The sequence below is a fragment of the Crassostrea angulata genome, chromosome 1 (genome assembly GCF_025612915.1).
Source record: "Crassostrea angulata isolate pt1a10 chromosome 1, ASM2561291v2, whole genome shotgun sequence".
NCBI classification, from domain to species: Eukaryota; Metazoa; Mollusca; class Bivalvia; order Ostreida; family Ostreidae; genus Magallana; species Magallana angulata.
The window spans coordinates 30,112,586-30,130,547 of NC_069111.1; the positions used below are offsets into that span (position 1 = coordinate 30,112,586).

A 17,962-nucleotide genomic window follows, 5' to 3' on the forward strand; every position below is an offset into this window, starting at 1 on the left:
CAAACTTCAGAGACACTTAAAGTATACAATCTGTCAGGAAAAAAAGAAGCTTTTATTTCATGTTGAAACAATTAACTTCCATGCCTGGAGTTCTAGTAGAATTTAAATCTGCAAGACTTGTAACACATTTATCTAAGATGATCAACTAAACATTTCTAAAACAATTTAAACCTTAAATTAAGAAATACACAAGAATTCATCAAAACATCGTCTCTCAAGCCCATAACAAGAAGTGTGACCTACCTGGAAGTCTAAAATGATAATTAAACAAGAATGCTTCATTACTTAATGTCCCGTAATTAATTTAAATGTCATATCCTAAAAACAAACTGCAGCTCAAGATGAAACATGATTACATCAAATTAGTCCACGAAGGAGCCACTGTTTCAGAAGGTTTAACTACAGCAAGTGGGAAGCATAATAATCCTTCACTGAATGACCTTTCATTCCAACTGTCAGATCAACTTTTAGGGGGGGGGGGGTGTATTAATACAGCTGAACTCTGCCAGTTAATGGGCAGAAGTAAAGCTTTCACTACCAATAAAATCCACTTGTTGTTTGTATATAAGGATACCGGTACATGCCCCCTTTTCTCTCCCAATTAAGAACAATTTGAAAGAAATTTTCTATTTCAGAATCTTTTTTTTTTTAAATCAAAAAAAAAATAATTGTGCTCTAGCGCCTAAGCTTTTCAAGAAAAAAAAAATTTAAATGCAAAATACCACCTGAAAAAATTTCAAGAGGCTCACTCTTGACAAAAAACAAACATTCAAGTTAATCCCTTTAAGCAAGTGTTTCCAAAACTGACATTCAAAGGTGAACTTATTATTTAAAGCTATTTGCATTGCTTCTGCACAGCCAAACATCTGACAGACACGTTCTTTTTTCTCTGTAACTTAATAACTCTGTGTTGCACAAAACATCAAAGCACAGTGTTAAATCAGGAACAAAAAGACATAATCCTTGCATTTGTCTTCATTTAAACATTCTACTTACTAAATATTTAAAGTATTTTAACAATTTTATCAAATTCAGAGAACATATACCAGAAGGTATCTATGAGTTTTAGCAATTTGGAAAATTTATAATTATCATTTGGGATTACCGGTACTCAATTTTATATACTTACATCTTAATTGTCTATTTGTTTTTAAATATTTCGTCAAATTTTAAAATGATCTTCATTTTATATTCTCTACAAAAACTATAACTAAAATCAACTGGGTTTTTAAAAATTTGAAGGATAAAAAATTCACTGATGAAATAGAAATTCACATAGTTGCCAAATACAAGAAGAAGAATATAAGCAACATGTATTACTAAAGTAGAAAAAGAAATTGTAAACACATTCCAACTAAATGTGCCAATGACCGATGGTTTATAGAGGTAGGAAGGATGGACTGAAAATATCACTGTCCTGATGATGAAAATGGAAACCAGTTCTTTCTCATAACAACAAGATTGAAGGATTTAAGGTACATACCTTGTTAATTCATGTGAATTAGTGTATATTAAATCCTGAACAACTCTGTGATCTTTCAATGTTAGCACTGGGATTCCACCCTGATAACTTCCTCCATGTATGCTGTCACAACTTTAAAAGCAGTTGTTGTGTATATAAACGTATACACATTACACAACAACGAAAAATAAGCAACAGTTTAATTGGATCTGGTTAAATCTCCAGCATACACACATAGCTTTATGTTGCAAAGGTACATGAGTTACATATATGAAAAAAGAGGTACTTTTAGTTAAAAAAAAAAAATACTACAGCCTAATGATCTCCTCTTATAACTTACACTGTACATCTGTCTGTCAGACTGAGAGTAAATCGTGGCAGGAAAATAAAACCTGAGCTGACTTTTTATGTCCAAACAGCCACCAGATTTCATGGAGCTTGATTAACAATGTGTTTGGCATTAAACTGAGGTTACATAAAAAAAACAATCTTTGATCACTGCAAGGCTATAACCACATTATACACAAGAGTCTGTTTGTTACAAAAGCCCTACTATTGCCAGTCATCCCACACAGCTAGATCATGCAACCCTCAACAAAACACCAGGCCTATATATTTTTCTTGGATTATTTGATTATTTTACCAACAGAGATCCGGCTCGGTGAGGTCTTGTACAGTTCAATCAGACATACATGTTTGAATAAGAAAGGTTATAACCTCTTGGTGTCCTGCAGCAGCCATTGTAGCAATGATCTCGTTGGTTGTTGACATTATATGAATACACAAACAGTGATATTGGACTCAGAGTTCAGCTGGGTTCAACTGTGTTTTGTCTGACCCACTGACCAAACAATATGAGGGACCAGTATTTTTAACATTGTGTTGACGTAAACCCTAGTCAATAAAGGTTTTGCTACTATTAGTATACATTGTATGAGCAACTGCATGTTGGCTTCAAACTATTGCAAACACTGTAAATTTGTTTTATCCATACATACACGTTTGTATACCTATTGTAGCCATGCTTCATTCACTTTCCAATCACCAACTGTTTTCTTACCATGATTTTGTTTTATTTTTTTCAAATGATAATAATAAATTGTTTCATCTTAATAAGATATTTGACGGCTCTGTATAAATAAGAATATATATATTTAATTCTGGTTGTAACGCGGCATCTGATTGGATAGAAAAATTTAGTTAAAGTTGTATAACCTGGTTTGCACGTCACAGGACATGTCACAATGCACTAAAGTCAAAAACGTACTAATCCACCTGCAGACGTTACTTTTGAATTTTGAACAGATAAATATCATTTTTAAAAGTAAAATGCACTCAATCTGTACGGTAAATAACAGAAAATTAAATTACATGTATAAGGAATGACCTCGATATCTACCTAAATTATGCTCGAGTAACCTGGGTTGGAGCAATTTATGCCTTTTTATAATCCGCTTCGGGTTTAATCCAGGTTATACAAGTATAATTTGGGTAGATATTGGGTTCATTTCTTAAATATACCAAAGTTTATTTTCTATAAAAGTACTACATTGACTTTTCTTTCTTTCAACATATTCAAACCATGATTTAAAGTTTTAATAATAATATACGCCAAATTTTATGTCTATCTCTAGTCAGAGCAAGTATGTATAGTATAGTAAGTATACATGGCATATATGCATGCACGCAACACAAATATGACTCATTTAACTTAATCTAATATAGGGTGCTTTAGTTAAACAAATTAAAACTGAAAAATTATCTTTCAAATTGAATGGCATCTTCCAAACAAATAAACATATTTCAATTGATATTAAAATAAACATCATTTGAGAAGTAATACAGACTCATCCCAACAAACACATCTATAGGCTTGTCTGTGATGTTTACTTGTGGAAACTTCGTATTAAGAACCTAGCTTGTTTCCAAAGCATTTCAGTGGCAACTCCCAAAACCACATAATGAGATCTGCGATTTCTGAACATTGACCATGTTATTGCCTTGTAGTTCCTCAATAAACAATGTACCTCGTATCATGTTATATAATGGGATCCGAGGAAACACCGTCCAACATAAAATACAAAATGTTTGTAAACAATTGGTAGTGTGTTATCGAAAGCGACTGATAGATGAATGGTTTTATAAGCTTGTGTTTTGTGTGCATTTCTATGAAGATCTCTGAAGTCAAAGCTTGAATAAGAGTTTCGAGGACCCACTTTCAGCATTTCGAAATGTTTCTCATCAAACTTTTCACTCCTGGCTATGAATTGATTGATACACATCTGTTCTACATCCTTCCAGACCTACAACTGTGTTTCGATCTGTAATTTTTTTTTTTCATTTCATCAGCTTAAAAAATCTTAAAGTGATTAAGAATGGAACATATCGCAGACATTTTTCAAGATTACTGATCAAAATAAACAGTTTCAAAAGAAGTCAAACTGCAGACTCATTCAATGGATTTCCTCCATCTACACAAATAACAACCTTGCAAATATCAATTTTCATCCCCAGTTAATGTCTATTTCATTTAACTAAATGTGTCTGGTTGCATAGGAGTTTCAGAGTCGTACATAGCCTCATATCAAAATTGCTGATTGAAAAACAGAGGATGCAGTATACATTTAATGCAGGATATTAATATTGATACAAATGAAAAAAAAAGAAGAAAAATTTAATTTAAATGAAGATATAAAGGCAAAAAAGGGACTTACCCTGGTCATGAATATGATTATTCAGCTATTTTTATTATCATCGGCTATACTTAATAGCTAATACACAGGTCCATCTATTTCATCATCCAGGACTCATTGCGTGAGGAAACAAATTCAGACGAAAATCTGCAGCAAGAGAAAGAAAATTATTAATGCATCATGCAACATTATTCAACACCACCAACTTCAGAGGCTTTGAATGATAGACATACCCCCATATTATTATAGTCTGTGTTAATGTGAGTAGATGCATGCATGATATTTCCACAATTCTTTACAAAAAAGGGGGGTCTATTTCCTCCCATTGTCTGTATAACCATATGGGTCACTGCCATAAGAAGTCGAGGCGTACCGTGGGAGGTTATGCCGTCTCCATTCTATACGGGTGGCGGAATTAATACCCCCTCATTAGCACCTAATCGCCAACACCCTTTAAACAAAACTGATGACCTGAAGATGAGCTGATCAAGATTCAGGGGAATCGAGCCATTCGATAAGACAACAAGGGTAACCCTACCCTGGCCGTGACATCACAGGGTACCATCCTTCACATTCCTCCCCCATTCTTTGAGGTCAGAGGTCAAGATCTGTGTCTGCTTTAATTATTTTGAGGAGGAAATTCTCTTGGGGTTAGGTGGTACAAATCTTTGGAACATATTTCATCCTGACGTGAGGCGAGAGTAAAAAAGCGAAATAGAACACTTTCGCTTGCTATATAATTAATTGATCGCATGCCTAAGTGAATAAAATGTACTTTTTCTGTGGTTCATACATTGTCCCATTTTACCTCCACCATGCTGTGTACAGTCATAAAAATGTCAAAGATCATCACTTCATAACTCCAGGAGGGAGAGAAAGCCGAACATAAACCACACTAGGTACAACTTAATATATAAAATGCTACCTGCCAAATTCATCCTTATACCAGTAATTTCAATTTACATGAAATAGATACCAAAGCCTGCATGGCTTGTGTAACATTTTTTTTTTTATCTGGGATCCTAAACTTAGTACATTAACCTTCTTAAGTTCTCAACCACCAGTGAATGCAAAATGTTTTATACCTATAGCTAAGGGCACATCTGCTCATCAAGCAGATCATTTTTCCAAAGGATGGCCTTAATTTTTCTTTGCAACTATCCTACAGTATTATTTTCACGTGTTCCAGATACGTACATGTATACAACTCACATAAAATCATCTTCGCTAGCCAAGGATTACAGGGAAAGTATATGAACTAAAAACCTTTGGTTAACGAAGACGAAGATGGCATAAAATTGATCAACATGCACTAATGTGTACATGTACGGTATATGTCATATAATGTTTATAAAATCTGGCCAATTTCTTTCTGTCAAAGAAATTAATATACCTACCTATTCCTGCAGTTCTGAATGATGACATGAATGTTACACAGACCTGCATGGTTACTGTAAATAGTTCCTTATTAAACGCAAGGAATTAATTAATACGTGTATCTCTGTAGAATCTAGAATTTTGAAATCACCATTTATTTTTCTGACCATTGTGGACTATATAAAATTACAACAAAATTTTGGCACTTGCAATTATAATTATATTCTTGCAATCTAATACAAATGGAATAGCGGATTTACGTACTTGTGTAAAACCAGAAATATACAGTGCCTATATTATATACATGTACATTAAAAATCCTTCATTTTCCAAACTCAAATGTTCAGTGAATGTGTCTAATAATATAAAAAAACCAAACATTTTCTCATTAACATTTAAGCTGCAAGAATAGATAGAGCACAGTGAAGTGAATTTTATCACTAGTATCACTATCACACACAACTGACAATGCTGCAAAATCTGGCCATTTGATCTGAGTAAAGTGTGGACAGAAGATCTGTATCATAAAAGCCATAAAGCCTTTTTGAGCTACATTGTGCAATTTAGCAATGAAACATCCATTTCTCTTTAAAAGTTGATGCACAATCAGGGAGATCTGGAATGTCACACAAACTCCTAGCATTTGTTCAGAGCACAAAACCCTGTGTCACCCTAGCATCAAGTCACGACAGAGAATTCACCAGAAAAGACGTCATATGATCAAGTTCACTTTAAACAAAATTGTTGAGATTATATTAACAGTTCTTAGCACGAAAGAATTTTACTTTTTAGATTGTATGAAAAAATTTCTATGCATATATTCCCCCCACCCCATCTTAAAACTGTTGAAGGCCAAGTTTAGCATATTCACCTGCACAACACATCAAGTATCACATACTAATCTTTTCCATTCTCCCCATACCTTTGATATCTGCTCTAGCGAAAAATCATAGTCAAGAAAGTATCATTTTCCAACAATATTTTTTGCTTAAACCACACTTTGTTAACTCCATTGTAGTGGCTTGAGTTCATTTTCAATGCAGAAAGGTTCAGTAAACTTTTAAATTTCAAATTTTTCGTCAAAACCTCATCAAATCAGATAAACATCATCATTCTCTATATTTACATAAACTTTTCTCACAGATTTGACATTGGCTTGTTTGTTAAACATACTGGGCTTGTTTGTTAACATCCTTCAAATTCTTAGAATCTAAATTTTACGAATGCCACTTGTAAGGAACAAGTACTGTAAAAACCTTGCAAATACGTGTATATATATACATATACGGTATATACATACAAAGAATATTTTCCATCTAGATTTTTTTGTTAATGATCATTGATACATAAAAAACTGCAGGGCTGAAATACATGAAGAATGTCAGTAAGGTTTTATAAGCACTTATATGAGGCTTGAAACAATTAACATCCTTCAAATTCTTAGAATCTAAATTTTACGAATGCCACTTGTAAGGAACAAGTACTGTAAAAACCTTGCAAATACGTGTATATATATACATATACGGTATATACATACAAAGAATATTTTCCATCTAGATTTTTTTGTTAATGATCATTGATACATAAAAAACTGCAGGGCTGAAATACATGAAGAATGTCAGTAAGGTTTTATAAGCACTTATATGAGGCTTGAAACAATTTACACCAGTCAAGTACATGTGCAAGACATGCACCATATAAACACAGTGCATGTGTTTAAAACAAAAAACAGGTTTATCCTCAGACTGGCTGTTTCAGAATGCTCTTCATAAATTCGTCATATCTTTTCATCTCAGTAACAAAATATAACAAGACATCATGCCTGGATCCTTTGATTCAGTTGTTCAACACCACAGAGAGAAGTGCTAGACAAATATTGATTCAGTTCTTTTTTTTTAAGATAGGTGGAGCCCACATTACAAGGTTAAAATACTGAGGACCTCGCTATTAGACTTTCCGTTGATACAACAACAAAATACATGTGTGTGTAGTTATTTCAAGTGCAGTCTGTCCTTTAATTTGTATAGAACAAAAAATAAAACAAAAATCCGCAGCTCGGATCAAAGCCAGCCAGTGGCTGTCGACTAAACAATCCTTTTCTTTCCCTGGGATCCATTCCCTCAAAACGCTGAGTCATTTGACGGGAAATACCGAGGTTGACCCCGAGATAGCCTGCAGTTTACTGTGCACTATCAACCTCCTATCAAACAATGGAGATTTTAAAGAGGAAAACATGTCAATGGGCAGCCAACGTCTAAACAGCCTGCTATGCACGGGTCAGGGCTAATAGAAAACAGGTCACTATAGGGGATTAACAGAGAATACATGTAAAAAAAAAAAAAAAATCTTTTCATGTCAAGAAAATATACTACTAGTAAGTTAGTTAAAATGAGACACATAGGTCTGTAAAGGATCAAATTCTGTGCAATTTAAAAGTCAACTACATGTACCATAACAATTATAATTATTAATTAATTTAATGAAAATCAAAATATTGTACTGATTTTTTTTCATTATTGCAGAGTTTGACTACAAAGAATCATTAAGCCCAAAATAATAAAATAATTGTTTGTTTGAAATTGCCTTCTGTCTTATTAAAATCCCCCCCCCCCCCCCCACTAATAAAATTTTATTAGAAAAAAATAAAGAACCTCTTTTTATATGGAGAATTTTATTTCTTACCAATTTTTTATAACTTACACTTCAAGTTTGAAAAATATAAAAAAAAATCACTCCCTCCTGGGTCTAAAAAATCCCAGGCAGCAATTCTAAACAGTCATTATACATGTATTTACTCTGTGTGCAGGTTCCTGATTCTGTCACTTTTTGTGATTTTGTTGTTTTCAACAAATACATGTCTTATCTATCAGTAAAAACAATTTTTAAAGGTATTAAGGAAAAATTTTGAAGCTTTCAATTTTGACATATCCCCTTCCATTCTTTCATAATAAGAGGAATTGCATCAGAAACGTATTTGTATGTTTGTTTGGTTTTTTTTTTTTGGGGGGGGGGGGGTAGGGGCCAGGGTCCTTCAGGTTAAAGCAAATTGGCAATCATTAAAGATCTAATGATTATAAAGAAAAAGGAACCATTCAAAATTGTTAGTGACTTTCAGTGGAAAATATTAATTTTTAAAAATGTTTGTTAATGGAATGAAAAATAAAGTTTTCGTGTATTTTTTTCCATAGCTAAACCACAGACATTTGGTTAAACAAAGAGATAATCGGCTGATAATGCTGGACCTGTTAAAAACTAGCTACTCAACACGATGACAGGTGTTAGTTACCGTTTGACTTTTTGATAATATTATTGGGGAAATCTATCTTATCAACATGATTATCAGATAACTACATTGTGTTTTCTTATTTTGACATTACACATGTGATCAGACGTAATGAAACTTCCATGGACTATTTCCAGTTATTTGCTTCCTATCTTTTTCGTCAAAAGCTATATCACGATATTTTTCTTAAGGAAAGAAACATACTTACCAAGTTATATTAAAACTGTACTCGGTGAAACCTTAAAAAGCTTGAAAACATCTAAGAACACCACTTCGTGAGAACATCGAGCCCGTGCTTAAAATATAGTAGCCGATCCCGATATAAATTCCCCCCCCCCCTAAAAAAAATCTCCAAAACAAAAACAAGCAGTCAACAACAAAATAAACCAAACTACCCACCCCCCCCCCCCCCAAAAAAAATAAAAAATAAAAACAAAAAAATAGATAAAAAAAAACAACAAACAAACAAATTTTTATAAAAAGAACAAAAATAAATATATAAGTATATAAAAATTCAAACCAACCGAACTATTCAAGATGTGACAGGCAAAACATTACCAGGTACTCTACTAGGTGAATGATATATCAAGCATTCAAATTATGGGAAATTGAATGAACATTTAAAAAAAATGAAAATAAGTGATAATGGGTAGATTTATTTGGGAAATTTCCGCTTGGTCACCAATGATCGAATTTGTTAATTTCGTTTAGCTACTGCAAAAATTGTTGGATTTTCATACTGATGTAAAGCAGAGAAGAGAGATCAAGATATATATAAAGATAGTTACAAAATATCCTAGACCTTATAGTGTTTATGTTAAAATGATATTCCATTATATCAGTTACATTTGGTACAGTCCGCACTAAAAAAAGAAACAATATTGACATATGACAAGAAGCGTAATTTTTACAAGGGTGGGGGGTGGGGGTGCTTATGCGCTTATAAATGCGGAATCTTGACAAGGAAATTTTTTTCCCACAAATCACAAAAATCCTTATTGTGGGGGGTTGTGTGGGGGTAATCGAAGAGCGAAAATTTAAGGTCAATTTGGTTAAATTTCCCATGTTTTTTATTTCACTGCACATAACAAGTGAGGGCTAACTTCTCCAAAATTCAATTTTCTATATACATGTATTTTTATGTTTAAATTGAAGAAAAATATTTGCTGCGAACCCCCCCCCCCCCCCCCCCCCCCCGATGCTAGGTGCCTGTAATATGTTAAATCCTGTCCAAAAAAGTCTTCTTATTGCAGATGAAGTGCTTCCATTTTAACCCGAGGACTAAAACTGAGACATGGCTAGTCTTGCATTACAGGACATTCTGCTACACTGTGCCTTCTACTAACCAACTCCGAGACTGCAATTAATTGCAACCCATATAAACCTATCAGTCACCGATATTCAGGCTTGCTAAAGTTTCACGACAAAAGCGGGTATACCAATTTAAATTAAAGTAAGTGAAGCGAAATAAAAGTCTGAGAGGTTAATGATCGCATGTTAATCAGATTTGTTTTAGGGGAGAATCCAACTTTACAGATAGTTTTCTTTAGGTATTACTTATCATTTGTATATCTCGAGAATTAACTAAGATTTTGAAAATTTTAAATATCGTCCAGGTTCTAAATTGTTGGAATCTCTTTCAACTCGAAGAAATTCTTATTGTTTTACTACAGAAATGAAAACTTTAATCAGTTTATTTACATGGAATATTTATTTAAACTTCAGTAAATTAGCAACTACAGTACAAAACGTCTAATGTACAAGAAATGTAGGGACATTTCCGAGGCCACCTTTGACATATTCTGTATGTTGACTATATATCTATATATCCTCGGAAATTATTGGTTTCGTAGTAAATTCTTGATCTTCGTACATTTCTTTAAAAATCTGCAGAATTAGGAATGTCTTTTCTATTAATTTTGAAAGAAAATCACATATTTTCTGGAAAACTTGCGAAAATTAGATAAACGCAAGTTCTGCAAAGTATATTGGTTTGACCCGACTACTACCCTTATAGTCCAAATTATATCTAGATCCATAACCTCAGAGTAATCCTGGATAAAAGTCACACGGGGAGAATGGATTTGGGGGGGGGGGGAATCGACTGGTTTGTTCATTTTATGTTGACCTGACACGGAACTACAACTACAGTGGAGCAGAACTTATGTTACGATTACCCGGTTCATTTATTCAATGAATTAAATTCATTAAAATAAATATGAAGGTATATGCTATAAAACCCCCAGTTTTTAATTTAAAAAAAAACAGTTTCAAAATTACTTGATATTTTTTGCGTGAAATTTTAAAACAATTAAAAACAAAATAGATAAATTGCGATACATGAAAGAAGATGGGTGGATAAGGCGTGTAAAATGCCCATACGCGGTCGGACAAGCTACTGAAAAAATAAAATATCAATAAATCTGATATTTAAAAAAAAACCCATTTAAAACAATATATATTTAACATTTTATTGATTTGTAGCCGATAAATATGTTCAATACTTGGAATATGTTGACTCAAACAGGCGTATACGTATCAAAACCTGCAAATAGTGTCATTTCTTAGAACTTCAAGGCATTTTCTTTCATGGAGTGGGTCTGTGCTCCATATTTTTCTCATAATCTAAATAAGGTCTAATGGAAAACAAACCGATTTCAGTCAACAAAAATGTGGAGAGATGACCCACTATACATTAAAAATATAATTTTGTGTCCCCAAAATTGAACGTTTTGAAAAAATAATGCAAGTCCGTAAATTCGTGGCCAAAGTCACACATAGTATTTAAACAGCATACTTTTTGTGTCTGAAATGGCTCAGTGGTTGGCACACCTGACATAAACTAACCTTCTATATCTAGGGTTTTATGTTATGGGTTCGATACCACCAAAATCTAATGCAATTTTTTTTCCTTATCGTTTGTTAAATATTTTAGAAACTGAATATAGTTAGAAATTGTGCTTTTCAAACTTGTACTATAGTATATTTGAATGGATAAAATAAATTCAAAGTGTATTTAACGACTGAACTTAATGGGCATTTGCGCTATCTTACCCCCCCCCCCCCCCAATCTTCTTTTATAACTTTATGTGGGATATGAGTTGTATGGCCAGTCTTCGGGGGGTGGGGGTGTCTCACGATGAGGGAAGTCTCATGAATATACAAAATCGTCGGAACCTATAACTATACAAAACCAACCGATATCAAAAGCACTTTGATAAAAGAAAGGTAACTCTGATTTTTTACAGCATTTTCAATCGTTTTAAAACAGAGTGACCTCCCTTATTATAGCAGAAGACAACTTCCTGTTATATTGAACTTGTGCATTGTGTACACGGGAATGATTAAGAATAATACTTGTCTTTATCGTTCATTTGTTAATTCTTCATGATTTTAAGGTAAGCGTACTAGGCCTATACGATTATCAGACAGTTTAAGATCAATCAGTTTCTGTAAAAAAAAAATTTACACTTGACCCAATGTCGTAACGTTAACGTTACGATAAGCCTGCTAACGTTAATAGGCAAACATTCCTCTGGTTACTGATAGTTCATACATAACGTATTTTGGTATAAATTTTCAAACATTTAGTTTAATTTTAAGTTACATGTTGACTGTTGCACGACTTATGAGCCTATAACATTATATCTATTTTGATAAGGTTTGTCTGAGGTTGGGGTAGTCCGAAATATCTGACGTTTTCCTGGCAAGTAAATATCAAAATCGTTAAAAAAGCCAGAAAAACGTCAGATATTTCGGACTAAGGTTGGGGAGACCGCAATCTTAATTACTCGGCCCTTTCCGTAACCATGGTCAAAGATACGGAAAAGGGCGAACGTTAGCCTATACCGTTTCTGACGTTGCCAACGACAACGTCATACCTATATAGCTACGTTTTGTTTGTGGTTACGGCTCATTCTTTACGAATTGGTCGAAGCGAACAGACGTGTCTGAACGCCGAGAGATAAAAATTGCGAATTTGATAGAAAGAAATGATCGGAGCAAAAGAGAAAATGATCCCAAACCCGAATAAGAGGGTAAAGAATGTTTTTGAGATCTTTTCTCTCGTGGGTTGCATAGAGATCGCGTGCAATTTAGATAATTTTAAGAAACAGCCGCCATCGCTCAAATCGCTAGCAGCCATGATTCTCGGAAGTCTCAGATTTCTCGGTTAGGTTTCCAAAATTCAACGGTATATCTATAACTGACAACCTATTTTGGTTGCTTTGTTTAGGATCTACATTTTTTTTGGGGGGGGGGGGGGTTAAAAATATTTTAATTCTATAGTTTAATTGCTTTTAAATTACGATACACAAATGAGGAATTGTATTCCATAGCAACGTAAAATACGTTGAATTTATTAGAGTAATATTGCACTCATTCATTTTTTATATATATAAATGTTGAATTTACAAAAAAAAAACAATAAATGAGTACAATATTGTACCCATTAGATTTCTTTATAGTAATGATCAATGAAAAAAAAAACCAACAACAGTACAACAAAATCACCAACAACACAACACCCACCCCCCTTTTTTTTGCCTGTATATTTTGTCTAAGGCTGAACTATACGGATTATCAAACAAAACTCTCATTGAATAATGACACATTTTGAGATTCATAGTTGCAATGTTGAAATGATTTATTATAAATAACACATAACTTTATAGAAGTACACAAATTTCGGTCTCAAATCCCATTCTTAGTCGAACAATGTAACCTCCTTCATCCATACCCGTACTTATTATACACTTTTTCTCATTGATTCGCGTGCGTTTGTAACTAAAAATTAGCTTCATACTATGTTAACCATAACTCGTGTTAAAATACTACACTTTTATTTCAAAAATACGAGTGCATGCTCTATAATAAATGAGAAATTTGAATCTTAATCATAAATCCATTTTCTGTTACAGAGGAAAGTTGAGCCCGCCTCTGGAGCGGAGGACGCCTCCAGTTTCTACAAGAGGCTGGGACTGGACATACTGACCCCGTCCTCCACTTCCGGCCCGTCTCAGCAGGTCTCAGATTTTGTTATATCTAGCACTGTGTAATTCACTGTGTTCTAGTATATCCAATGTGTAAGTGTCTGGAATTAATATTCTACATATTTATTCTCTTCAACGATAATTTAGATCATGCAACTTTTTGAATTCAAAATATTCAAGCAACTTTTTAAATTCAAAGTATCTTAAGAACTAAGTTGAATTTACAGACTGGACTGAACAGAGAAAATCATGTGCAGCATACTTGCCGCAGTGGTTCTCAAACCTCAAACCCCGCCCAAAGATCTGACATTGGGGTGTTACAGTGGGTAAGTTAGAATAGAAATGGACTGACTATCAAAACCAGTATTTACGTTAGGTGAATCTAAAGAAAATTATACTTACAATAATAAATTTATTTGCCTTCCATCTAGAGTAAACTATATTTCATAAAAATTGTTCTAGGTCCAGTCTCATCAGCGAGATAATCAGACAAACTCTGCCAGGACTTCCTACACAAGTCAGCATGCAGGGTCCGAGTCAGTAGTGACCAGTCTGTCCCAGAATATACCCACTGGTCGTCCTGTTGGTGGCTACAAATCTACCCACCATTATAGACATGACTCAAACCATGATCAACATTCAAACTATGGACATTGGAAGAAGTCCAACCATGCTAATGGGCACCAGTCAAATCATGCTCACGGAAACGTGTCAACTCACGCTTATGGGCACCAACCAAGACAGTCTCATGGGCACCTATCTTACCTCCATGGGCACCAGTCTATTCATTCCAGCGAGAACCAACCGTGCACAAACCAAGACTGACTTTCTCAATGATGGCGCTTTTTGTTGGTCACGACGCGATCCTCTTCAAATTCAGGATCAGTCACAACCAAGATTTGACAGACCAGTCAGGAAAGAGGTAAACGTCGTTATCTGGTATAAGATATTTTATTTTTTCTCACAATATAAAATCAATGGAAAATAATTTGATGTTGGATAATGTCGTTAACGACAAGGAGAATTTCTTTCGCTATTTAAGATCTTATTCATTTTTAAACAGTGTTTTAATTATTGTTAACTTATTTTGCAGCCTCAGGTCAAGCCAATCGACAAGTATGCGCCTCCTGACTACCTTACCATCATGTATCACCCGACACCGACTCTAGAGGACCTGGGACTGACCAGCTATTTGGACAGTCCCCCCTCGTCACCGAGAGCTATGTCACCCGTCAGAGACTCTGAGCAGATTGTGACAGCGGCAACTACCGAGTCTGAACAAACTGACAAAACAACGGCTGCAAGCTGTAAGCAGACCGATGCAATAACGACAACTAGTTATAAGCAGACTGATACAAAAGCTGCAGGCTCTAATATAACTGATACATTACTTCCTTGGAAGCTGATAAGGATCACCATCCCAGATCAGGACGTCAAGCCGGCTGTACATCTAGAAGGAAGTCATGTTGTTGATCCACGTCTTCTGTTTGGGAGACGATCAAGGGGACAACTCACTAAGAGGGAAGACAGTGTTTGTGTGGGACAATCACACTCACAACTCGCTAACAGGGAAGGCAGTGTTTGTGACACACGCCATGGTTTGGCTGCCTTGCAATCTACGGCTCACCGATCCCTGGAGTCTCAGTCGTCTGCTTTGACTAGACCAAACGAGGCAAAGAGAAAGGGGCAGGGGCCTAATGTAGCTGAGGGACCCAAGAAAAATTTGTGTGTCTGGGTAAGAAGAAAACTGTATAGATTAGATACTTGTGTGTTGCTACGCTGTCATTAAATTTACTTAATGTTTATGATATAGTTTTGTATATCCCTTGTTTTCGTTACAGTCAACAGTTGCTGAGCAGTACGTGACAGAGACTCGTCAGTCTGATAACCAAGAGGCAAGGCGTGACGCAGCGTACAGACGCTACAGCAGTGACGGGCGTCCACGCATGCATCAACAGTCATATGACGCAGAGCGTCACCAGGCTAACATCAAGTATCAAACACAGCTTGCAGGAGAAGAGTCATACGATGAGGTATGTTATTGTTAACAAAAGTTCGAATGTGGATTTATTATATTAGATCAATTATTAAACAGAAAAAAATTATTCATCAGAAAAGTTAACATCATTTATCTTTAAAACGTTTTTACTTTTAATTATTTTTAGATGTTAGCTCATCAGAAAGCCAGGCATTACGAGCGGCGCCAATACCTGAAACCTGATTATCAGTTTTTGAAACAGACCAATAGCGTCAGCTACACCTTGAACACTAATTCAGACAAGGTAGAATGCATTATTAACACAGTCTACTTCTTTCAAGCAATTAAAACTGTTTTTATCGGGCGACGTAGAATATATAATTGTACCACTAAAAATTATAGCTATGGGGTCACTTAAAATTTATACCTTCTCGATTCGAACATATTTTTGAAAACATATTGTTGTTTCTACTTTACAGGTCCCACAAATTTCCGGACCCGCTGTCTCTCTGGACCTGTTTGGTGGGATGTCGCCATTTAGTTGTTGGAATCGGACAGTCCCGGAAGACCCGAGATTTTCCTAACTTCCGGTCTCTCTAATGTTGAGCTAATCTTGGAGTCTTAACAACTTTTTAAAAATCTGTTTCAAGGAGATTTTAGATCTGAACGGCTCTAAAAACTGAACTACTGTGTCTTTCATGACTGTTTTGCTTCCTTAACAAGCAATCTGTGATATTACTGTATGCGATATCTGTGATATCGTCTGTGACGGTGATAAACTTTACATGTTGTCTGTGACAACGTTCTTATCATTACATTGGACACTGTGTGTCCGTCACTGTCCGCATAAAGTTAAGGACAACTTTGTTCAGATGGAATATTAATCGGCTTAATATAACTAATCTGTGATATCGACTTTGACTGTGATAAACTTTACATTTTGTCTGTGACATCGTTTTTTTATCATTACACTGGACACTAAGATCCGGATGAAGTAACCGGTCAACTTGATTCAGATGGAATTTCAATCTGCTTAATTCTACCAATCTGTGATATCGTCTGTGACAGTGATCAACTTTACATGATGTCTGTGACAGTGATCAACTTTACATGATGTCTGTGACAACGTTCTTGTCATTACATTGGACACTGTGTGTCCGGATTTTACTTGAATAAATATTTATTTGTAAACCCATATTTTTCCTCCTCTTTATGTTTTATATAGAATTCCCAGAGACGTTTCAAATTCATTAAGAGCATGTGATATTTTGTCCGTCTGAAATCCAAAGGGTTGCAAAAGCACGTTGATTCACTGAAATATAATATGTTAATTCAAAACAAAAATGTCCCATGAAATACAATAATCAATAATCCTATCATATGTGAAGGACAGGTACATGTACCTCTTCCATCATCACAAAATTTGACGGAGAGTACATTAAAACATCATTATGAAATCCAATCAAATGGATCGCCAAACCAATTCCGTCGTTCTACGGAATTTGATTCGATCAATCGGTACTCGCTCTAAAAATATTCATGGCCAAAATTTGTTTGATGGCAGGGTGTTATACAACAATTAGTTGCATTTTGACATAAATGACATGTAAGCTGTCGCCTAATTTATTAGAAAACATCTGAACACACAATTTGCTTAAAGTTGACTTTTCAAATGATTCTCTGAAAATTATGAATGATCTGGTTTATAAGCTGGATGCATTTTTAGTCATTCATTTGTTTGTTCCTGCATTTTCTAATTTCTGTCGTTTTCTTCTTGATGTCTTTGACCTTTTTAAATGAATTCAGAATCCATTTTGAACATTTTATTGTAGATGACCTCCGGGAATACGGCACACCTTTACACCGCTCATTCCTTACGACCCATAGCGCAACTCTATACCAATACCTCGTGCCCTCCCTACGCCAGCACACCTCTCCTCCCTCATCGGCCCGTTTGTGCTGTAAACAACGAATCACTCCGTCTCTCAAATCTAGGCGGTCAAAGTATACTGGAACCAAAACAAACAAAACAAAGTTCACGACAATTAAACCTACTGCATCAAAACACATTATTTTTGGACTGGCTCCATTTGGCAGGTTCTAGAATGTTTTTACATACTTGGATGAATAGTTGAGTGTCCCATCAAGCTAAAGTCAATTAGCTTTAATGGGAACACT

The 17,962-nt window shown here is 34.8% G+C and overlaps 2 protein-coding genes and 1 long non-coding RNA gene across 7 annotated transcripts in view; 2 read left to right on the forward strand and 1 right to left on the reverse strand.

Annotated features, from left to right (window-relative positions):
* LOC128184703 (extracellular sulfatase Sulf-1-like) overlaps positions 1–9,118 on the reverse strand; it is a 32,423-nt gene extending 23,305 nt beyond the window's left edge. For 2 of the 5 annotated variants that reach the window (XM_052854302.1, XM_052854278.1), the window contains exons 1-2: positions 9,024–9,118; positions 4,177–4,302 (exon numbers count right to left, since the gene is read on the reverse strand). The gene's annotated coding sequence lies outside the window, so the exon portion shown is untranslated. Of the gene's footprint in view, positions 1–243; positions 615–1,483; positions 1,545–1,802; positions 2,482–4,176; positions 4,303–9,023 lie in introns of those variants that run through there. The other 3 variants (XM_052854286.1, XM_052854300.1, XM_052854293.1) reach the window with 3 other exon arrangements.
* Positions 9,119–13,865: 4,747 nt separating this feature from the next.
* On the forward strand, positions 13,866–14,308 carry LOC128162987 (uncharacterized). The gene is made up of 3 exons (XR_008240747.1): positions 13,866–13,899; positions 14,034–14,132; positions 14,269–14,308. It is a non-coding gene; the product is annotated as an uncharacterized LOC128162987 (long non-coding RNA).
* A 291-nt stretch (positions 14,309–14,599) lies between these two features.
* LOC128162985 (uncharacterized) lies at positions 14,600–16,902 on the forward strand. Its single transcript, XM_052826445.1, has 5 exons — positions 14,600–14,728; positions 14,900–15,541; positions 15,648–15,839; positions 15,972–16,088; positions 16,264–16,902. Exons 2-5 carry the CDS (start codon positions 14,951–14,953, stop codon positions 16,366–16,368), a joined length of 1,005 nt encoding a protein of 334 aa, XP_052682405.1. The 5' UTR covers positions 14,600–14,728; positions 14,900–14,950; the 3' UTR covers positions 16,369–16,902.
* The last annotated feature ends 1,060 nt before the right edge of the window (positions 16,903–17,962 follow it).